Genomic DNA, 24,602 nt, shown 5'->3' on the forward strand with positions numbered 1-24,602 from the left:
CTCAACGTCAAAAAAAAAAAAAAAAAAAAAAAAAAAAAACTAAAAATATGGAACAGTATTATTCAAACTAACAGGAATACTTATCTATTTTTAAATGGGCAGAATCTCTGTCAATTACAGAAGGTACTCTGCCCCGGGGGCAGATCTCAAGTGCAAGAACACAAAATCAGCTCAAGGTAATTACTCTCAGCGGTATTTCACATGCTCCACTATTTTGAAGAAACAATGAAGCAAGAAGACAGAAGAGGATAATGAAGAGAATGGAAGAGGAAAGAAGGGAGAGGCAGAGACAAAGAGTCAGACAGACAGTCAGACAGACAGACATGTGGGGGCACACTCTCCTGAAGCCAATACAAAAGTCAAAAATAAACCTCGCTTCCTTTCTGATACACACACAGAGTGATGTGAAAATATTTGCAAAGAAATTTGAGGAGACTCCCTAACATCTAAATAAATAGCAAAGAAGAAAAACACAAGGCATAGTACATATATATATAAAAACTCAGTATTTATTTACAGTCCATGTACTTTCAAAACAATGAAGCTGAGAAAATATATTCAACCCATTTATACTTTTCATAAATTTAGATTTACAGGTCTAAGGGAGCCCAAAGTTCATCCAGCTCGACCTTCATCTTTGTCTGAGACTCAGGTTACAGGACGGAGGGAGATGCACACTATTCCACATCCAGACAGACATATGGGCAATCAAAGAGCAACAGGCAGATCTGCAACGAAAGGCACGGCTATCACAGTGCAGAACATTAGGACTCTTCACAACAACAAAACAGAAAAAGAAATTGAAAAATAAAAACAAACAAGCAAACAAACAAAGAACAACGCATGGGACTTACACAGGAGAAACCACAATTGGCAAATGGGTCAGTGCTACCACTGTAACAGCACACACAGTGTTGTTCTCATTCAAGTATGTACAATACTCTTAGGCTTGGTTTTCACAGACACATAGGTGAGCAGGGAGCACACACAAGGACTTTACACAACATGGAAAACAACAAACAGAAGGAGGGAGCACTTTACCTTTAGATGTTGTAACCATCCCAAGCCTATTAACACCACCCTGCACACCTGATCGGAAACATTCGCTCATTTGTCCATCTCTACAAACAGCATCGAGATTTATAAAAATACTGACAATGGCTCAACATTTGAGGAGTTGGGCGATAGGATAGATGATCCGAAACTTTGTATTTCAGTAGTTTACAACAGCCTTCTTGAAGCTCCACTGACCCAACCTGTCTCTACCACGGAGGTCTCTCAAGCTCTGTCACCGCATCACATCCGGAAGCTTCTAGTTCTCTGAAAACGGCTGGAAAGGCTTCCTCAGTGCCCACATGAACAGCTGCGGTTTGGCCTTGGGTTTTTCAGGAAAGAGAAGTGCTTCACTCTCTGGGGTAGGAAATCGTTCCTGGTAGACTTCAGGGTAAGATTTCTGAAACTGAAAAGGAGTCCAATATGAGTCAAAAAAAAAAAAAAAAAAGACACAAAAGAACCACAAAAATTACGCAGTCAAATTGTAGGAGCTCCTGTCCCTGCTTCCTTTGCTTTGGTTAAATTGTTTGATGCTGATGCCGGTACCACTACCTCATCTTTCCTGGGACCCCCGTCTTCAGGTGAAGGTGTCCTTGTAATCAAACCCTTCAAAAACACTCCCCTGTCAACTATACTGTCCCTCACTGTGAACACCAGTCACAAGTAAGTCTGAATGAAAGTAATTTTATTCTACACAAAGTCTGGCCCAGCTATGTTTTACTATCTCTCTGCTTCTCCAACTCAGACCGGCCACCTTCTATCTAACAAAGAGAAGGGGTTTACTCCACGGACAATGTGAAGAAAAGGAATGTATTCTTCCTCTGATGTTTTACCACTCAATCATCTCCACCTAGCAGTAGAAAAAACGAGAGAGAAGACCAGAGCCCTGATGATCAGGAAATAATCCAGCATATTGCCGTGTCTGGGAATCCAGCTGTACAGGGAACTAAGACCAAGAGCGGTGAGGTACCACTTCTAATGCCCGCACTCAGAAGGATGGCTATGGAAAGGCTGGCCCGCACTATGGAGTGAGGCTGTTCTGTCTAGAAAGAAAGGAAGAAAGAAGAAAGCAAGCTAGCTAAATACCATCCACCAGAATGAAGACTGGTCTTTAAGGATGGCCAAAGTACGCATATGGTTGGATGGAAAATGTCCTCCTGCTACCATGGTTCAAATATTAGATTCCAATGACACTTGGGAGGTTTTGAAACTGGGAGCTCCAGAAAATCTGGCTGGAGGAGGTGAATCACTGAAAAAGCAGGTCCCTACCTATTCCAGGGATGGGCCAGGGATGTTGGCCTCTGGTGTATGATTTCGATGCCCAGGCACTCAGCCACCCAGCATCCCTCATGTGCCACAAACAAGGCAGCCCCTGATACCAGAAGTCAACGGACCCCTCCTCAGGCCTTACGTAGGTTGGCTTCTGTCAGGCTTCCGTCACCACTGACAAAAGCTAAGGGATGCAGGTGCACCTTCTAAATGAAAGCTGTTTTCTGAAACCCTTGGCTTGTTAGCCTCACTCACAAGGAACTGACTGCCATACGTAGTGAGGTCTGAGACAAGAAAACCACGCAGACGCCTCCCATCTAAAAGCAAATTTCTGCCAGGTAGAAGAGCTTTGCAAACGCCTAACACAAGGTGCAGGAGAGAACTGACTTCGAATAGCTGTTGGAACCTCTACATACGAGCACCTGCACATGCGCACACATGCAGCACACCGCTAAATATTTTCCTTACAGTCAATTGCTGATTCATATCATGTCATTAGCAAATCAAACAACAAGTATGAGAACCTAACTCTACAAAAGAAATGCTCAGTAATGTAAAAAACAATACAATGGGGGGGACGGGGAAAACGATATAAACTAAACTCCTGGAATGCAGAACCTAAGTCAGATTTACATGACGCCCATATAAAATGGAGAGCTAATGAAAGGAAAACTTGAGAAGAGGGAGGAGGTTGCCTTCAGAAGAACAGCCTCATCACCGGCTTCAGCTTCTTCTTCTTCTCCTTGTTGGAGATTGTCATCCGCTATGACTTCTTCCAACAAGGCTGCCAGGGGCCTCCTGGGAGCCATAGCCCTTTGGTACTCAAACTCCTCAGACTAATTTGACGGCAAAATGAAGGCGGCAGACAGAGAGTGATATCCAATCAGCTCCTGGGTATTTTATCTGAAACGAAACACAGAATTAGATCAAGTCAAAAACCAGCATGTCTCCTGGCAGGAGTGGATTTTTCCTTCAGTTTGCTTTGGGGGAAGCCATCCTGAAAAGAAGGGTTCATACTTTTGAATAATATTTAGAGCCACAGCTTTAAATTTAAAATATGAGATTATTTTACTCTTCTGCATTTGGGACCCACTCTAATAAAAAAAATAAAAACAATAACAACAACATGGAATACCTGTATGTGCCCTTCAATAAGATCTGAAATTTAAGCAGAAATCAGGGGCTGGAGAGTGAATGAGGCATTTTCTAGACAAGACTAGAGACCTGAACATGACCTCCAGGACCGGGTAAAGTCATCACTGACTTTATTCAGTCACAGCACAACTCCGCCTGGACAAGACCAAGTTCATATGCAGCCCACCCTCCATCCTCAAGAGCACAAGGCTCACTGCAGTCTGCCTGCTATGTCCGTGAGCACACAGTCCCATGGGGCCCCAGAGCCACCACTCCTGCTACAGCTTTTCCTGGTGAAGGCCTGGAAGGCATCTTCATCTTACTCGTCAAAAGTCTGACTCAAAAAATATTAGGAGGAAAAATGTTAAACTAAAACATTAGTAAGATTATGTGTTTACCAATGCAAATGGCAAGGGTGTGTGTGTATATATATGTATTTTTATAATATGCATACATATGTTACATACATACACACATATGTATATATGGCTTTTCTCATGGTAATTTTATCTAACACAGAGGCAAGGTATTTCTTATGCTACTGACATAAATTAAAACAAATAAACAAATTAAACAAATTAAATTAAACAACCAAACTAAAAGAATATTGGCCATATCCAGTCAATACTTAAAATATATTAAGGTATTTGACTCAGCAGTGATACCCCGAGGAATTTACTGTTGGGAAATAGTGTGGATCAGCTCCCTCCCCCAAAATCTAGCTATAAAAAATATTTACTAATATATTGTTTGCAAAACTGAAGAAATAAAAGAGAACCTAAATATTAGACATAGCTGGAGATGGTAGTTCATGCCCATAATCCCAGGATGAATGGCCCCAAATTAGGCCAGCCTGGGCTACATAATGAGTTCCAAGTCACCTTGGTCTTCAGTATGAGACCCTGTATTTAAAGACATAAAGTAAAATGAAACTAAAAACTAAAACATTGTAAAACCTAGAACACCACACTAAGATAATTATGTATACATTTCTATAACGGAATGTGATATCCACATGGCATTAGTAACATATGTGTCTCATATATATCTCATAATGGCATCAATCACATGATAGCAATAACCTCAACCGCAGTCACCCACTAAAGTGTTTGCTGTGTGGGAAACATAAAACATCATTGAAAGCATGTTTTTATATGTACTAGCCAAACAAAATAATAGCTATCACTGATTTTACAGACAGAAGAAAAAGCTGGGGCAGATGCTGAAGCACAGTAGCATGGTTTCATTTGCCTAATGAGGAGGCACAGAAAGAAAAGGGCACACCCTCAGTTCACACAGTATTTGCCTCAAGTGTGCTCTTGGGTACAAGGACAATCAGAATATTTGAAGACAGGAGATGATGTTCCATTGTATGAATAAGTAAGAAAAACTAAGTTACTAAAAAAAAGTGAGGGACAAAAGTGGAGAAAGGAGAGAAGAAAAGATAGATAAATAACATATGTGAACATTTTACTGTAACTCTCACTCTGCTCATTTTGGTGTGTGTATAATCTATATTTCCAAACTTGTTCGATATGTTGGGTTGGTACCCATACGGCAATGACTGATGTAATAACCAAGCATGCATCCCATGGATGTTCGTGATAACAGCAAACTCATGCCATGTTTTTAGTAGCAGAACTGTTATAAGCACTTTGTTTCCTACCAATTCACATAATACTTGTACAAAATGTCAGGAGACTGACAACCTTCCTCAACTCCCTGCTGCTAATCTTACAGAAACTGATAACGTCTCCTCCTTTACCTGGACTATTCGCAGATGAGCCACACGCTTTCTATGGAGTCTGCAGCGGGCCACAGGAAACTTTCAGAATCTCCTGGTAATTGTCCATCAGAATGTCACCAACGAGCAGCTAGCAACTCATCTAAGTCGACTTCATCCTTAGAACACAAGATGCACGGGAAAATGTCTGAACCATCTGGACCAAAACAAAGCAGAATGCAGGGAGATGGTGAAAATGAACAAACATGAGTGGCCTTGTGCCTTCTCTAAACTGATGCCAGTTAGTTTGTAAGACAAGTGTGAATAGTTGGGGGACGTAGCACGAGGGTGCATATCCCACGGGCACCTAGACAATGAGCCAACTCCCATGAAAATTCCTCCTCTGAAGAGGCTCAGTTAGAGAGAAAGTTGTCTGAGAAATTGTTAAAACTCCCCATTTTATACAAGGTATAATACACATATAATTGTACAAATGCATTCATGCATACATACATGCCCATATATTCTGAAATTTATATGAATTTTAGAACTTTAAAGTCTAGGACTTCACAGCCACTTGGCCAAGAATGTCCCAGTTTCATGCTTGTTTTTACTCTAAGTTCTTCGACCATCATATTTTCCTGGCTAATTGCTTTCTTTACAATTTGAAATACACACTTGAGAACTGCCTTTGAACAAAGAAGCTGTGTATCACATGACGAGACTTTTTATGGTAACCAAAACTATAAATATAAATATTTATACAAATATGTAAGTATATTTTATATAAATATAAAATATATAGCTTATATAAAACAATATAGGTTATATGAATCATATTACCAATTCACTTGATTCTGTGCTGTGGATTAAAGTCACATGGTGCAGTCTCTTAAGTAGTACTAAGATTTAATTAAGACTTTCAATACTGTGTCACTTCATCTTCATATTTGCACATATATAGAGAAAGGCAGAAAAACCTTTCTGCTTGGAAAACAAGACTTCAGTAATCTGAAAGTAGTATAAAAGCTTTGAAATCATGTATAACACTTTATACTTTACATATATGTATATATATGTATATGTGTATGTATGCATATATATACATATATATGTATATATGTGTGTGTGTATCTATGTGTGTGGGTGTATGTAGGCATATTCCTGTTCTGGAACAGGAGAATGTGGTTTTCCTGTCTGCTCACCTTCACTGTCTGTGTTGACGATGGTAGTCATTTATAAAATGGTAGGAGAAGACACAGCCACTACCCTACAGCGAGAACCTATTCCCTACTCCGTCTTCACTTTGCACTCTGCTCCTCAGGGGCCTGGACGGAAAGCACAGTAAGTCTGGGCGGACAGCTGGCCGTGCTCTCGTCTGGGTGCTCAGAAGGGAAACTGAGACTCGGTTGCATTTCAAACTGAAAACACGGGTCACCACAGATGTAACAACCTACCAGTGTGCGGGTGCCGAAAGCCATCACACAGTGGGGGCATTCCCTTGTTAGACAGATCCTCGCCATCATCCTCATCAACAGCTGTAACTTTCTCCTGTTTTCAGGAGGCAGAAGGAGACAACAAATCTGAAATGCTTCAATTGCCATGTTCTCCTTTGGCAGCAAACCTGATTCAAAAGAGAAGTTGACCATTCAGTACACGGCCTGCCTGACTGTGCCTCCTTCCCACATTTTTTACTGTAAAGTTATAAAAAAGGCTTTCACATATTTAATTACACCCAGCAAGGTGTACAATACACATGCACTGTGGACTCGCAAGTCAGCACAGACAATCCAAACCCTAAACAGGGATGAGATGTGAACAAGCACAGCCTTCCCCCTCTCATCTACAACCACATAGAAGGAACAAGTTCATAGCACTCCCCTCTAAACCAGGATCAGCAATCCAGCCAGCACTAAAACCTAACCCTAACCCTAACTGATCAAAAACATACAATAGAAAATGCATCCTATGAACAGAACAACCAAGATCAATCCCAATAGCCACAGAAAGGCAACATCCTTTCATTAAAAAAAAAAAAAAAAAAAAAAAAAATCCTCAACAAACGAGGACTAGAAGGACCATAAGGAGGGGCTGCGGAGATGGGCTCAGCAATTAGGAACACTGGCTACTCTTCCAGAGGACCCAGACCTCAATTCCCATGCCCACACGGCAGCTCACCAACTGTCTGAAGCTCAAGTTCCAGAGGAAAGACACCCTCACACAGACATACAGGGAAAACATCAATGCACATAAAATAAAAATAAACAAATCATTTATAAAATTCATCTCCAAAAACAAACAAAAACCTCAAAGGACCATAAACTATACACAGTAAACGCCATTTGCAGTAATAAATAACTGGGACCAGAGAGGTGATTCACCAGGTTCAATTTTGAAGCTGCTGCTCATTTATCTATAAGCCCTCCTCCAGCATTGACGGAAGGCAGGAAGGGAATCTTCCCAGAAGCACAGGCTGGTTAGCCTGGAGAGTGAAGGGCAGAGACAGCACTCTGCTCAGAAATGAGGTGGAGGGGGGAAACTAATACCCAAAAGTTGCCCTCTGACGTGTCCCAACACACATACACACATTCTCTTAAACAGAGGAAGGGGCCAGGGCTAAGAATGTACCTTTGAGACACACACACACACAGAGACAGGGAGTCACAAACAGGGAGACAGACAGACAGAGAAGGATGATTTGCATTATACTGATGAAGGAAATGAAAAGGGTTTTTTTTTTTTTTTCTGCATTGAGAAACATGATCCTGTTCCCCACTTTTTATTCCACACAGCTGTGTTTAATGGCACACAGCTGGAGACATTACACCACCTGACTTTAAAACACCATGAAGACTGGAGAGATGGCTCAGCAGTTAAGAACACATATTGCTCTTCTTGATACTTGTTCAAATCCCAACACTGGTGCCTGGCATCTCACAAATGCTGCTAACGCCAACTTCAGGGGATTCAATGCCCCCTTCTGACCCCTGCTGACACCAGCAGACACATACACACACAAACACACACACACACACAGAGCTGTACTGTATAGGCAAAAGGAGAGAATAGACCATAGAAGTGGCCCACCAGTTGATTTCCAGCAAAGGTGCTAAGGACACCCCCAGGACGGCCATCCCAACAGTGCGGAAGGCCATCCACATACTCAAGGGTGAAATGAGATCCCGACTCCTGACCAGTCTCACAAAATACAGCCTCAAAATGGATAAAACTGCAGTGTTTAATAAGTGACATCATGAAACTTCTAGACCAAAAGATAGGCTGGCCTCCAGCCCACGGCATCCCTCCTGCTTCAACATCCCAATTCTGGAACTGAAGGCATGAGGCCACCAAACCTTAATGAGACTATTTTGTTACATGGACATAAACTAGGACCAGAAAGACAAGTGCCTCGTGACTTCAACTGGAATCTGAAAGGATTGGTCTCATAGATCTGAAAGTCAATGATCAATGGTTACTACAGGCCAAGTGAAGTGCCAGTGTTCACCAATGTGTGCTAAGAAGCAGTTAGGTAAGACTAGAAGGCCCTGGGGACACGTGACATTGCATAGTCAAGTCGGCAACAGATAACAATAATGCAAAAAGCTATACAAAAGTATTTTGATGTTTTTGTCACTTAGAAGAAAAAGGAGGAGAAGGAGAATGCCAAAAAGCTATACAAAAGTATTTTGATGTTTTTGTCACTTAGAAGAAAAAGGAGGAGAAGGAGAAGGAAGAAGGAAGAAGACAAATGATGGAAAACGGAAGACGAAGAAGAAGAAAACCAGCCTCTAGGCCAGAAGATGGCACAGCAGGTGAAGGCACTTGCCACCAAGCCCTATGACCTGAGTTTGAATGTGGGACCCATAGAGTGGAAAGTGAAAAACTGACTCCCACAAGTTGTCTTCTGACTTCCACATACATGCCACGTCCATGTACATCCTCATACACAACAAATGCATACCATGCACATATAGGAAATGTCATTCAAAATTTAAACAGCTACACTTCATTACCAAGACATAGCACCATCAGCACCTCAAGCTATACACCAGCACTTCACAGGGCTTAAATCCCATGCTCTTAATGATCAATGATCTTCTTATGTGTGCTTGTTAGGAAATCATCCCTTTTTATAAAATGTCTACTTAAAAGTCTGTGCCTGCTCTTACTGTATTGTCTAATTGAGAGTTCCAAATATATTTCAATGCGGTAATTACTTTACATGTTACTGTGGCATAATACTAGAAAAGGGCAACTTCAGAAGAACTTTTGGCCCCCAGTTTAAGGGTATTGTCAAGAGGAGAGCAGAGTCACAGCAGCAGGAGCTCAGGTGGCTGGTCACACAGTAAGCTCAGTGGTGAAGCAGAGAGTGATGAATACTTACACTCGGTCCACTCTCTCCTTCATGTTCAGTGTGGAGACTAGACTTGTGTTTTTTTTCTCTGAGAATGGTAGATGATGTTGCTGTGGTCTCAAGTAAATTTCAATCACCAGCAATGGTTGAGTACTTTTGTTTAAACAACTGATGCCTCTGCACCAGAACAGCAACCACTTGAGGAATGAGCCACTCCTGGGTAGAACTGCCCATGGACGCAGCAACAGCAAAACAACAATAATAGAGGAGAGGAGATGCCGTGAGTTCCTGCCTCATCCCAGATCCAAAATGGAGGCACACGCAGCATAAGCCAGGGCAGGCCAGCTCAAGGGCAGTTCTCACTGTAGCAGGCCCTTTTCTATGTGAGGATCAGTTTGATGTTGAGATTTAACACCAGCAGGGCCCTTGCTCTCAGTCAGAAGTTGTAGAAAGAGATAGGAGTTGAAGCATAGAGAAGTCCGGACTGGCCATCCAGTTGGCCCAGCAGGCCGGGAAAGCGTTCAGCTTAAAAAAGCTGTCAGTTTCAGACGGCTCCCCCCTGTTCTCAGTCTCTAAGCATGAAGAAAACTGGAGCCAGAGAGGGGCTGGTGTCTGCAGGGGCGTGGTGTCTGCAGGAGTGTGGTGTCTGCAGGGGTGTAGTGTCTGCAGGGGCGTGGTGTCTGCAGGGCTTCTAAAGGTGCCCCTTCCACCTACATTTTTCTGATGGGAGTACTCCAATAGGAAAACATTTCTCATCTTAATGAAGTCAATTTGGTTGAATTTTATTCATTGTTTAAGCTTTCTGTATGTTTATCTTTGCCCACCTGAGACTACAAGAATCCTTTCCTAGATTTTCCTCCGGCAGGTTTCAGTTTGGTTTGTTATGTTAAAGCCTATGATCCACTTTAATATAAAGTATGAACACGTGCAAAGAGAACAGAAAAGCTCACTTTTTCCAGTTGTTCTAACGTCATTTCCTGGGAACACTATCTTTTCTCTTACTTTCTCTTGAAAAGCCACTTGCTATTGGTATATGAAACTATTTCTGGACTTGTTTTAAAAAATAATGAGATGTGAACAGTTAGGAGGGCTGCGAGTCCCAGAAAGGCCACAGTCATATCTGTTGGACAGGGGTGGGAGTGGGAGGTCAAAGTTACATTTTTATTGAAAACATAAAAAGAAGAAAACTGACCATACTGAACCAAAGGATTTAAAATGTGCATCAGTTGGCAAGAATGTTTTGCTTAAAGAAAGACACAGCAAGAGAAACTATTTCTTTAGAGATTTTTAAGGAAAGGCAAGCAGGTTACCTCGGGAAATTATTCAAAAGTAGACATAGGCTCTCCATGTTCAAGAGAGTGTGCTTTCCTGCATGAATCTTAAACACAGCTCTTTAATAATACCTTTGGCTTTTCGGCTCAGAAAGTTCTTTACTCATCCAAATAATGGATGAAAATTTCATGTCCATTTAAAAATATTTTTATCTTTATCTTGCTGAAATAGTATGGGAAGATTCTTGGACTTTCTTCCCAAAAGTTTTGTCAATCGCCCTAGTGATCACTGATATAAATAACTTATACACTTGGTTACAGTCAAAGAAAAATTTAGACATTTTTCTAAATTGCTACCTTTATGGAATACCTAATTCTACTTTATTTCAACAATCGTCAGAGATGTTTGAGGGTGAATAGACATCTGTGTCAGGGCCCATCTGCATCTTCACAAGCTCCAGTCACGAGACTTGAACCCTGAAAGCACATGACTACCACCAACAGGAGGCACACAGAAATCTCAGGCTCTGTCTATGCAAGCACACTGACTAGTCACTCTCTGAGAAAAGAGCTAATAAGGGACAAGAAGTGAGGTAGCCTGGAGAACATACTGTCAGGTAAAGATGGCATACTGTTCTATAGATCACCTGACCAAAACCAAACAAATAAAAAACAGTGAACACTACCCATCATTTGGATAATCTGCATTATAAACATACACAACTCCCTGGCGTGTACACGTACACCCCCCCCCCCACACACACACACACACACACGGATCTCGGTCTACTGAGTCAGATGATTCAGTACACAGTAACTCTAGTGAATGGCAATGCCATTTTCAAGATTCAAGTCAGGAGTAGACAATAAATAACTAAGAGCTGTCACCTCAGCCTTCAGTTCACTGGCAAGGACGGCGGGTAGCACAGCCGAACTGCCTACAGACGCACACTCATGAAATGCATGCATTTGTGAAGCAGGAACCCAACGAACTCCATCAAAGCCTGAGAAGGAATAGCCACAGCAAGCTGGATTCCACGTTCCTAAACAGTGGCCCCTTCCTTCTACTGGAAGCAGTCACGCAGCATCGACGTGTACCTCCAAAACCTCAAGCCCCAGAATACCAGATCCTTCCATTTTTCTTTTTGAAAGCCATAAATATAAATGAATCATTTATATATGTATGTTTCTTTAAACACACACACACACACAGAGAGTTCACACTAGATGTACCTGTAGGATGTTACACAAAGTAAGGTTAGTACCAGCCAACCATGGGCCACTGTTTCTAAACACCCTGCTTGAGTCCGTCTCGTGTGCTGACCCACCTTCGTCTAGGCCCAATATGTAAAGAGCTAAATGCTACACAAGTCAGCGCACTGTGTCGTGCAGGACCCTGGGGAGTCAAACACTCATCTCGGAAACTAAAGGTCAGCCACGGATATACTCGGTGGCTTAGTTAGATCGCTGAACCAAACTGAGTATTTTGTGATTATTGGTAAAGAATAAGATTCACATTGCCAAACATGTCGAATAAGATGGGTTTTTTCCCCTTCCTCATCCCCTTCCCATATTTTTAAATGTTGCTTGATTCCTGAAAGAGGATCCTGCTATGTAGCCCAGGCTGGCCTCAAATGTGAGCTCTCCCTGCCCTAAGTGCTGGGATTATAGGCATGGGCCACCTCACCTTTGTCCTTTCTTTGAGATACCCACTTTCATACATGAGTGCTGACCAACAGCTCTAGTCACAAGGTCTACCACGTTCAATCAAGCAAAGGCATGAGCCTCAAGAAAGGAATATAAGCTAAATTGACAGCCACATCCATTGGAAAATGCTGGACAATTTTCACCATCTACACAAAGTAGACTGGTTGCTTAATTTAAAAGACAATATCCTACTTCAATCAAAGCCACAAAATTTAAGAGATAAATTAACCCTACTAAATTCAACCAAAATATTTAGGTATTTCCTTTTATCCACTGACTGACTATATTAGATATTGCTTGTTAATTAGATAAACAAATTATAATCTTCCAGTCTAGATGTTCTTCTTTCACTATAGGAAAATATTAAAAAAAATGATTTCCAATACAGGTGTCATATATATATATATATATATATATATATATATATATACACACACACACACACATATACACACACATACACACACATACACACACACACTCACTTGGGAAAGACTGATAATATATCCTTACCAACCACATTCAATACTCTATTCTGTCTGATAGCTAAAAGCATTAAGTTTCTAAATGCCCATCATTCTCTACCTCAAATCCTTTATATAACTCTGATAGCAACTTGGCATGAAGCCAGCTTTAACTCCTACCTCAGCTCAAAATGAATAATTGTGAAAGATATATAATTGTGATATAAAAATTGTGATATAAAAACAGATTCAAATCGAAATTTGTGTTTAAAAAAAAATGCTCCAAATCATTCTGTTTCCAAATCAAATCATTTTCCTACAGACTAGTATAAAATCTAAAAGGAGAAGGAACTGTTAGAGCTTAGAGCAGAGCTTCTTTAGATGTCCGGTCTAAGCAGTGCTGGTGGCACTGGGTGTGGATAACGGGGATCTACTGGCTTGGTCCATGGGCATCCTTCATATCAAGAAACAGCACCAGTGATAGATGCACAGGGGCTAAGCCCCCAGTCAGACGCACCTGAAAACAAAATACCAAGGAGTCTCAACAGTCTCAAGACTTCAAAACAGAACTGGGCTGGTGGCACACACACCTGTACTCTGTCTAGTACTCATACAGGAGAAGAAAGGGGTTCAGAGCTCAAGGTCACGCTGAGCTACAGGGAGTTCTAGGCCAGCTGGGTCCTCACGAAACTATCTAAAAAATCAAATCAAAAGCATAATAGATCAACTGGGCTCAAATAAAATACCCAAAAGACTTAGTGATTTTAAAATTCCATAGTAAACTAGGTCCTCCACTTCCCCAGTGGTGACATGTCTAAAAATAGTCGCTCCTAACACAAGGTGGCTCAGTGGCAAAAGCACTTGCTGCGGAACAAGGGGAAGAGGAAAACAACTGCACAAAGTTGTCCTCTGATCTCCACATGTGCACCGAGGCATGTGCACCCACATGTATCATACACACGACACAGACACACAGACACACACAGTAATACATAAAAATGTTAGAAGTAGCGACTATTGCATACATGATTTACAGTGACTATCTGTTATTGTCACTAGAACCTACAGAAGCAGGAATCTAAAGTACACTGCTGTGAGCTCGGGTAACATCCGCATGCACCTGACATTTCGTCAGATGCTGTGGTAGCAGCCACACTTTGCAAAAAGGAAGACAGAAAGAAAAAAGTGAAGGGGTGTAAAGAGGTATACATGGGAGGGGGAGGATGGCTAACGGCCAGGATGCTGAGAAACGAGGGCACACCAATCCCTCTCAAGTCTGCAGAACTGAGGCAATTCACACAGCATGCATTCTGACAAGAAAAAAAAAATACAGCTCACAGGGAAATCTGATTTCCAAAAGGAAAGGAACAATAGCAATAATGGCCTCCCCCCTCCCCCCACCACCACATTTCCTTCACAGTGTAAACCCTAAGGTATAAATCTATATGAAGAATAAAAACAAGTTTTACGTGAATCATAACGTTACTGTACTTACTTTGCATATTTCAAGTATTAAATGGTCCTATAAAAACTTGTCTTTTAATGAAAAGAAATTCCCTTCTGAATGACAATGTACCTCCTCCACTATCCACAAAGTCATACACAGAGTGATAGACTTTGTCAGCAAGAGTCAGTGTCAAATTCACACTCTTCTCTACCAAGAGTCTTACAGAAAAGTGATCAACGACATTCTGCTTTTCCTTCAGAGACAGAACTTGCTGGTCTTTGCTCTGGTTTACAGGTTAGCTGTTTTCTTCTGGTCCTTTTGGGAGCGAGATTTAAGCACTTTGTCAGTTTTTATTTCAAAAATGCCTGTGTGGCCAGATTTTACTGTGCAGGAAGGTGCTGCACAGGCCACTAGGGCCAAAAGCACCAACTGGCTTACCCAGCTGTGGGCCCTGCCCTGCTGTAACAGAAGCATGGTTGCTATGGAGGGAACCAACCACTTGCTGACTGGATCTGAGGTCCTGCTCCCTGGGAAGGAATTAATGCCTGGTTCTGCAGACATGGCTTACAAAAAAAAAAGAAAGGAAGGAAGGAAGGAAGGAAGGAAGGAAGGAAAGAAAGAAAGAAAGAAAGAAAGAAAGAAAGAAAGAAAGACAGAAAGAAAGAAGTGGAGAAGCTACCACTGTTGTTATGATAAATGGTTATGTTTGACCACCATCTCATCATCTGCCTTCTGAAGATCCGTGGTTACAGCCATAGGGTGGAGCTGCTTCTCTTTTAGTGACAATAGTTACTGCAGAGACTTGTAACCAATCAGCTCTGAGAATAAGTAACTAGCCAATGTTCCACCATAACTGGGACATCCCATCACCCCCACAAGGCTCAGGAAGCACCACAGAGAAGTCTATATGATACAGAGGACAAGGGTTGTGTTAAAAATGCTGTCTCCCAGGCATGACATGGCTGTCGCACTCCTGAGCTCACAGCGGCTGCGATTATCCTCGAAAGACTGGGCACATCAACACTGCATTGTGGGTAAAGATCTACACAGGCAGTGAGAGATGGCTGGGAGGGGGGAGCAGGGGGGTCAGGAGTCACCTCTCCACTGGAGAGACTGTCCACATTTAATGGTTGTTGCAGGGAGGGGGAAGCATTTTCTACAGTGGTGGAACCACGGAAAGATGCAATAATCCTATAAATAGCCCTTACAAACGCTCCAAATAAGGAAATCTAATGGAACTCTTTGGGTCACATGGAGAGAGAGAAGAGAGAGAGAGAGGAGAGAGAGAAGAAGAGAGAGAGAGAGAGAGAGAGAGAGAGAGAGAGAAAAGTAGAAGTTACATTTATGAAGAGGATCAGTAGAAATGGGATGGCACAAGAAAGGATAATATATCATTTATATGTATGAAAATGTCTTCATGAGACCCAATATTATATATAATTAATACATGCTAATAAAAAGAAATACCCATGTATAAAATCTCAAAAAATTACGAACAAATAATTTATATAAATATTAAAAATAAAAAGAGAATACGATATTAAAGCAGTGACAGCAGAAAAGACTTGGCACCAATCTGCTGAGACGCTGGCTCTGCACTCACCTAATACACTGACGAAAGCATCAAAAAGTCGGAAGGTGAGCAGCGGCTCCTTCAGGTGGCCATAGTAATCTGCCACAGTTTTAAAGACGTCTCTCTCAAATCCCAAGTACATAGGCTGCTTCCAATCTGGACAGTTGGGCCCTTTAAAAAAAAAGAGAGAGACACATCTGGGTTGTTTCCAGTTTCTGGCTATTACAAAGCCACAATGAACACAGTGGAGAAGGTGTCCTTGCTGAACGGTGAGAGATCCTTTGTGTATATGCCCAGGAGTGCTATAGCTGGATATTGAGGTAGAACTATTCCCACGTTTCTAAGAAGCTGCCAGTTGATTTTCAAAGTGGTTGTACAAGTATGCACTCCCACCAGCAATAGAGGAGCGTTCCCCTTGCTCCACGTCCTCAACAGCATGTGCTGTCACTTCAGTTTTAGGTCTGAGCCATTCTGACTGGTCTAAGAAGGAATCTGAGTCATTTTGATTCGCATTTCCCTGATGACTAAGGACACCGAACATTTCTGGAAGTGCTTCTTGGCCATTAGAGATTCCTCTGTTAAGAATTCTGCTTAGTTCTGTACCTCATGTTTTAACTGGTTTATTTGGGAGGGGGGGCCGCTCACAGAGACTGAACCACCAACCAAAGAGCATGCATGGGTTGGAGCAAGGCCCCCTACACATATGTAGTAACTATGAAGACTAGTTTCATGTGCATCCCCCAACAATTGGAGCTGTCTCTAACTGGGACGATGTTGCTGGCCTTGGGATCCCTTTCCCCTAGCTGGGCTGTCTTGTCTGGCCTCAGTGTGAGTGGATGCACTTAGTTCTTATGAGACTTGATGTGTCAAGGCAGGTTGGTACCCAGGGAGTGGGATGTAAAGAAGGGGGGTGAGAGGGTAGGACTGGGAGGAGAGGAGGAAGCGGGGTTGTGATTGGGATATAAAGTGAATAAATAAATAATGAAAAAAGAGAATGATTACTGTGGCAACCACTTGTACGTACTGTAGTATGTGGACACAGGTTATTCAAGACACACCGGCAAATCTTCACATAGAAGTAACATATACCTTTGCTCCCACAAATACGATTTATGCTTATTTGAATATATTATAAAAATGAAGAGCACTAATGCTTATCCACTTTAAAAGAAAAGCAAGCTTTTCTCTTTTTATATACAGCCAACCTTATTCATGTAAACAATTTTCTTTGAAATAGTCAACATTTTCCTAGTCATAGCAATTTGTTAATGTGTAGCAGATGAGTTACGAGGAAATTTTTATAGCTTCTTGAGTTCATTAGCTATACTATAATATCCTTCAATCATACAGTTGAGTGAAATAATGTCTCTCCTATTTCAGACAAATGAAAATGTAAATGCCTTTTTTAAAAAAGATAACAAAAAAGATTTTACATTCTATCTTGTCAATCATTATAGGTCCCAACCAGTGAGTGCCCAACTATCAGAAGAAAACATCATTGCAAAGCTGGGCGAACTCAGAAACCCTGAAGCTGTCTGGCCCTGACCATGTCCTATGCCAACGGCAGGGCAGAGGAAAGCTCCACTAGAATCTGGGTCCCCTAGGAATAAAAGATGAGCCATACAAGTTGGCAGCAAATGCCCCAGCACACTCTACAATGAGATTTAAGATACCATTGTTGACAGGCAAACTAGAGGTGCCAGAGCCCTGAGGAAAACAGCCCATCCGCCCCAACAGGACCACGGAAGAAAAGAAATGCAATCGTGGTGACCAGCTCCAGGCCAGCAGATGACTAAGCCACCAAACCCAGATAGTTAGCTAGACCCAGGGGGATGAACAAAGCAGCTAAGATGAATTCAAGGAAATTCTTCCCACAGGATTGCTGGAGCTAAGCGATTCTAGATGTAACACAGAAAAACCATTCTAGACCACGACATTCAATCCCCTAGGACACCATAAAATGGCTCTTTATGGTGTCCCTAAAACTCCTTTACTGAAGGATGGAGATATGACTCAGAGGTTAAAAGCAAGTACTCTCCTGCCCAGGACTTGATATCAGGTCCCAGAACCCACATCAGAGGGCTCACAACCACTTACACCGGAAGCTCCAGGGAATCCGATGCCTTCTCCTGACCTCCACTCACAGAGACACATGTGCGTACACATAGTTAGGGATAAAATCTTCAAACAAAACAAAACCTCTTTTATCCTTCGTATTCTGTTCTTCTCTTAAAGACTAATTTTATTGGCTAAAATAATAAGCTACCTTTATGAGTTACAGCACATAAACCTACAGCAACTGTGAAGACATTTTGCTTCCTCTCGCCACACATAGCAAGCTTAATCAAATAGAAGGTGGATATGGCTCAGCAAGCAAGACATGTTGGAGAATTAGTGCCTACCAGAAGTCAGTGGTTCACTTTAAACAATTATATGCCTTGAGAATATATCATTATCTTTGATAAAAAGTATGAAAAAAAAAAAAAAACTAAAAGAAAGCAGAACAATGGATCTTTTCTTTCTTAGTTGCCCTGAGCTGTAAACATTCTTTTCCTTAGCCTAGCTTTTTATGAATGTTATTCCTGACAGACTCTGGAATGAAATGCTTTGGGTGCTTTCTGTCCGTTTCTGACGCGCACACAGAGAAGCAAAGGGAATCAGTTCATTCAGCTTTGCATCAGTTAGCATCCGTCTTCATTCTGCGAGCATGACAGGTTTGGCCCGCACCTGAACATCAGGCCCATGTGTGCACAGTCCACAGTGCCTCAACAAGTGCTTAAAAGAGAAGGAAGAGTAGCAGGATTGCAGAAAAGAAGGTAAGAAGCCCTTGACACATCTGATAGGCAACCTGTCCCACTTTCAAGGACTCAACAGGAATCTGCACTTACTAAAGATAAGGACAAAGAACATGTAGGAGGAGCTAAGTGGGAAGGAGTATTGAGAGGAAGAGATGGAGTAAGGAGAGAAGATGAAGGAGAGGAGAAGCTAGATGATGAGAGAGAGAAAGAGAGAGGGGGCATGGAGGCAGATGTTCACATGTCTCCACCAGTCAAAGATAGTTTTTATATCTAGGTTGGGTATTGGGTTACGCTTCTGATTGAGCATTACCAAACTTATAAATCCTTTGATTAACATTTTAAAAAAAAATTGTATAAAAGCAAAAAGGAAAGGGGGGGGCATGGGTACAGGGGTTTTCTAGGGAGGGGAAATGGGGAAAGTGGATGGCATCTTAAATGTAAATAAAATAAGAAAAAATAAAAACCTCCACAGATAATTGTTGTATATAAAATGTAGTGTTTTGTCCACTACCTTTGCATATCCTTCTGCATTATTTAAACTTCTCTATATTACTCATACTATTTAATACAATGTAAAATCTATGAAAATCAAAAAAAAAAAAAAAAAGACAAAGAACATGTCATGACTTTGACAGACTCCAAGTAAATTTTGATAAACATAATTTGGGAAAGATTAGAAATTTTAAATAACTATCCGACAGGCTAAGCTTGTCCTCTGGCCACCTTTTGTTTGTGATATATAAGCGAACCTCTGTGATAGGATAGGCTGATTTGTCAAGGTTACTCTTAACAAATGTGAGACATGTGGCTCCCCCAGCACTCTGCGTTTCATCCACATGGCAATTATGAAATCACATCTGCCTCTACCTGGTGTCCAGTCGTGCCAACCTTGCTGCAGGTGTCTGTGGCTTTCTGTGTCAGATGGAGAACTGAGTACCCAGTTCCCTGCATCCTAGCCATCGCGGAAAGGCAAACTCAATAACCACCCCTTACAGCAGTCTCCCCACACCACAGCCTCATTCCTGACTGATAAGGACCAAACCCTTGGTTCTCCAGGAGCTCAGAATGAGGGTTAGAGTTTCCTGATTGTACCTTTATCCCACCACTGCCAACTCTGGCCAAGGAGGTCATGTATATTTACTTCACTTCAGGAACTTGAGCAAAGAGAATAAAAAGCACTTCAGGGCCAGGAAGGTGGCAGGCACAGTGGATAAAGGCGCTCACAGCCAAATCTGACACTGAGGCTCAGGCCCAGAACCAAGTATCCTCTGGCCTACACATACTTATACATACTTATACACACACACGCACACGCACACGCACACGCACACGCACGCAAACTAGATGTAATTTTTAAAATTTAAGTAAATTACTTCTTCCCCAAGTTAAAGCCACATTACTCTCTACCATCTCAGAGCGTCTAAAATATCAACCCAAAATCAATGAAAATTTTAAGAGTTAAACCTGAAATACTGAGTTTTATACAAACTGGCATTGCTATACATATTCATAATGAGAATGCACAAATAACTCCACACAGGGCCAGGGAGACAAACAAGGCTCAGTGGTTAGTTTCACTCTATAATCAAACAAAAGTGACTCCAGTTTAATCAATAATTCAGTTTTACTAATTCAATTATTTATACACCTGTCTCTGCATATGCTGATCCTACAAAAAAAAAAAGAAGAAGAAGAAGAAGAAGAAGAAGAAGAAAATGATTATTTCCTGAAGTGGCTGTGAGATTAAAGAGCTTCTCTAAAATCAAATATTGCTATTATCAATCAGCTAAAATAATGAGAATTCTCATTAAAATCACACATTTGGGGCAGATCAGACAGTTCCTTGGGTAAAGGCACTGGCCATGCCAGCCCAATGATCTGAGTAAAGATTCCTCAAAATCCACAGTAAAAAGAACTGACTCCCTAAAGTCATCTTCTGACCTCTACACATGAATCACAGAATGCACACATCTGTATGTACACATACCAATCACATACATAAACACACACACACATACATATACACACACACATACATAAACACACACACACACATACATAAACACACACACATACATATACACACACACACATACATAAACACACACACACATACATATACACATATACACATACATAAACACACACACACACATACATATACACACACACACATACATATACACACACACACATACATAAACACACACACACACATACATAAACACACACACACATACATATACACACACACACATACATAAACACACACACACATACATATACACACATACACATACATAAACACACACACACACATTTGGGTTAAGCTTCCTGGAAATCCTAAAGAAAACAATGCTAGTGTTCATGAGCAATTACTACACTGCTCCTTCACAGTGCCTGTGATAGCCTCCTGTACGCTGAAGAGATTTTCTATGCCTGTGAACTCCCTCAGGCCCACCCTAGTCCGCGACTACGGAGCTTCCATGCAGGTCTCTGAGACAGTCTTTCTTGTTTCTCTGCGTGCAGGCTTCTCTCCTCAGCCATGCTGCAGATCAGTCAGTCAGTCAATCCTCTAAAACACTCTGTCCCTCTTAGAACCCTGCCCTCTGAAAGCCAGTAGGGGACTGAAGCTGCCCAGCAAACCGGGGGATGTAAACATGGTAGACACTTAAAAATCTACAGACCATTAGTAGGTGGCTGCTGATATAAACGTCACTCATTTCTTTCTCCCCTGTAGTAAGCTCCTAGGAGTGACATGGACTTTATACAGTGCAATTACATCCACGCGACCAAGGGGGAACTAAATGCCTTTAAAACTGTAATGTAACAACCCTTCCTCTAAGTCAGGAATCTACAGTAAAGCACTGTGGTCTCCAGTTTCCTGCCAGCCACACAGGTGTCAAATCAATGCCCAGGCCATTGAGCAGGAATATTTTCTAAATCAAGGCACTAATCCCTGTTAATTCTATAAAAGTGGCAGATAATTAGTACTTACAATTTGCCAAACACTTCATAGCTGACAGGACCCAATGAGGAAGTTCTTCTGTAGAAAAAAAAAGAGAAAATACAAAAGATATTTTACTTATCTCATTATAACTCAATCTCACACACACACACACACACACACACACACACACACGAAGAGAGGGCGGGGAGGGAGGGAGGGAGAGAGGAATAGAGAAAGGGAAGGAGGGAGAGAGAGAGAGAGAGAGAGAGAGAGAGAGAGAGAGAGAATTATAAGAATGTATCATTTGCCCAGGTAATGAGACATTTCACCAATTTGTGTACCAGGACATTTAAAAGATAGAAATCTTTCTTTAGCAGCAATGTTATAACATGTTCTTAAATAAATCAGGTATAAATTTTTTTCTAAGGATGAAAATTTAAAAACTGCAGTAAAAAGTAAGAATTGGACAGTTTGTCCAGAGAAACACATGACATGCACGAGGCCCTGGGTTCAATCCTCAGCACCAAAAGGGAAGAAAACAAGCTTATCCTGCAGGTTCAATATAGTTATCATTTTACCTATCATCATTTTCCAAATGTTCCAGGTAACAAAAATTCCACTGACATGTTAATCATAGGCTGCTAGTGGGTCAGCCTTACAATAATAGTAACATTGCTTGGATAAGCCCAGCCCGGGGACTAGAGATGGATTAGAGGCTGGAGCACATGATGCTCTCCCATAGGACCAGAATCGGTTCCCAGCACCCATGTCAGGGAGCCTAAAATCAATCACATGCAGTTCCAGCTCTAGGGGACAACTCCCTCTTCTGGCCTCTTTGGGAATAGCACCCAGAGGTACAAACCTACACAGAGACGTACACATAAGTAAACAAACAAACAAACAAAAAACCCTCCCAGGCAAATCACTTGCCACAGCGCTCTCACTCAGGCACTGCAGCAGACATGAGCTTGTGTGTGTTATACAGTGAGGAACGAGCTTGTAGTGTCGTAGTGAACAAACCTAAGAACTGTGAAAACCTTTCCTTCTTCCAGAAAGGCTTAGCAAAACTAAAAGTGGCTGGTTGTCTAAGTGCCAGCTCAGGGTAATGACCCTGCTACACTAGAGGATCTGGACAGGTTTAGCAGTATTTCAAAGACTTCTGCTCCTCCACGCAAGGGAACCTAATGTCACAGTTTAATATTAACCCAGCAACTCGTGAAGTTTCCAGACTGATTTCTGTCTACCACTGCCCTCCATTCCTGATGGAGGTGCTGGAACAGGTGAAAGGCTCCTTCCAAGGCAAACTCCACTCCTGTCAGGAGACACGTTTACTGACCCTTCTCCTTTCACACACGGCGATCCCTTCTTGTACATGCCCCATTCACAGGAGCTGCAAATTAGATATCCTGCACCAGATATTTACATTATCATTCAAAACAGTAGCAATATTATAGTTATGAAGTACCAATGAAAAAAATTTAGGGTTGGGGGTCACCTCAACATGAGGAACTGTATTAAAGGGTCACAGCATCAGGAAGGTTGAGGACCACTGGTTACCCTCACAGTGCACTGTACTGAATCCTAACCCTGGACACTCATCTTTCTATGCCATTTTAATAAACCAAACAATGGATAAAAAGCACTGGCAGGAAATAGAATCTGTGTGGCCAGGGAGTACACTTAGCTGGGGTTTGACAAGGACAGAACAGAACTAAAAGACCTGTGCAGCCAGGGTGTGGGCCAGACCAAGGCCAGTGATTAGTGGGCACTTACTCGACTTGTCGTCCAAGATGACGACTCCCTGCTTGCTGACACTGTACACATTGTGAATGATGAACTTGGAGTTGACAAGCTTGGTGTTTAAAACTTCTTCCAAGGAATCGAGGCCAAGAATTTTCTGTAAACTAAAAAGGTAATTTCTTCATAAAACAATACTTTAATCATTTTTATAGCGCTAAAAATTGAGCAATACAAAAGGTGTCTGTGTGTATGTGTGCACGCATGTGCGTGTGTGTGTGTGGTATAGTATGTACATATGTATACACATATGCAAGCCAGCATGCGCACCCATGTATACTCATGTGTAAGTCAGAGAAGGATGTCACATGTCTTCTCTGTAGCCCTCCTCCCTGTTTTATGAGACAGGGTCTGTCTGACCTAGAAGGTCACAACTTCAGTGAGGCTAGCTGGCCAGCAAGCTTCCAGAATCTACCTGTCTCTAACCCAACCTGCAGTTACAGGCAAGGCTGGCCGAGCCAGTCTTTACATGGGCACTGGGGATTTGAACTGACGTCCTCCTGCTTTAGCAGCAAGCACATCCCCTCAGCACCTCACAAGAGCATTAAGATAGAATATCTCCATGTACTGCACCCAAACTTTCTAAAAAATGGGTTAGAAATAGAATGTGTTTAAAATAACCTAAACTATCATTTTCCAATCACATACTTCTTAAATTAATTAATCATATAACAACCTGAATTCCAAAAAGCAATTTTTTTAAGAAAAATTACTTAAGGCCAAATTTTCCATTATATTTTATTAAACTTAAGATGTCTGTGCTACTAACAGTTTAGAGACGTTAGGTTGGGAATGGCAGTGCATACACATCCAATCACAGCGCTCAGAAGGCGGAGCAGCATGACAAAAAAAGTCAAGGTCAACCTGGCTCCACAGCAGGAGCATGCATAGAGCATGCTTGCAAGGGGGGAAACAGCAATTAAAAAAGAATTTAAACTCCTGTTTTAACTATTACATATCTAACACTAGAAACTTCTTAAAACCCAGTTAAATTATATTTGTGAAACAGCCTAAGAACAGATTATGCAAAGTTGAGAATTTTTTGAACATAATTTCAGAACA

General features: G+C 41.6%; 1 protein-coding gene across 1 annotated transcript in view; it reads right to left on the reverse strand.

The window, feature by feature from the left end:
• Positions 1–1,148: 1,148 nt before the first annotated feature.
• The window catches only part of Depdc1b (DEP domain containing 1B), a 64,767-nt gene continuing 41,313 nt past the window's right edge, over positions 1,149–24,602 (reverse strand). The window contains 14 exon segments of the mRNA XM_034523517.2: positions 1,149–1,326; positions 1,328–1,459; positions 3,041–3,077; positions 3,079–3,157; positions 3,160–3,204; positions 3,207–3,225; positions 5,222–5,278; positions 5,280–5,319; positions 5,321–5,378; positions 5,381–5,396; positions 6,637–6,803; positions 16,026–16,166; positions 21,792–21,839; positions 23,517–23,647. Of these exon segments, the coding sequence (XP_034379408.2) occupies positions 1,297–1,326; positions 1,328–1,459; positions 3,041–3,077; positions 3,079–3,157; positions 3,160–3,204; positions 3,207–3,225; positions 5,222–5,278; positions 5,280–5,319; positions 5,321–5,378; positions 5,381–5,396; positions 6,637–6,803; positions 16,026–16,166; positions 21,792–21,839; positions 23,517–23,647 (1,000 nt within the window). The 3' untranslated portion in view covers positions 1,149–1,296.

The sequence above is a fragment of the Arvicanthis niloticus genome, chromosome 19 (assembly GCF_011762505.2).
Source record: "Arvicanthis niloticus isolate mArvNil1 chromosome 19, mArvNil1.pat.X, whole genome shotgun sequence".
NCBI lineage: Eukaryota > Metazoa > Chordata > Mammalia > Rodentia > Muridae > Arvicanthis > Arvicanthis niloticus.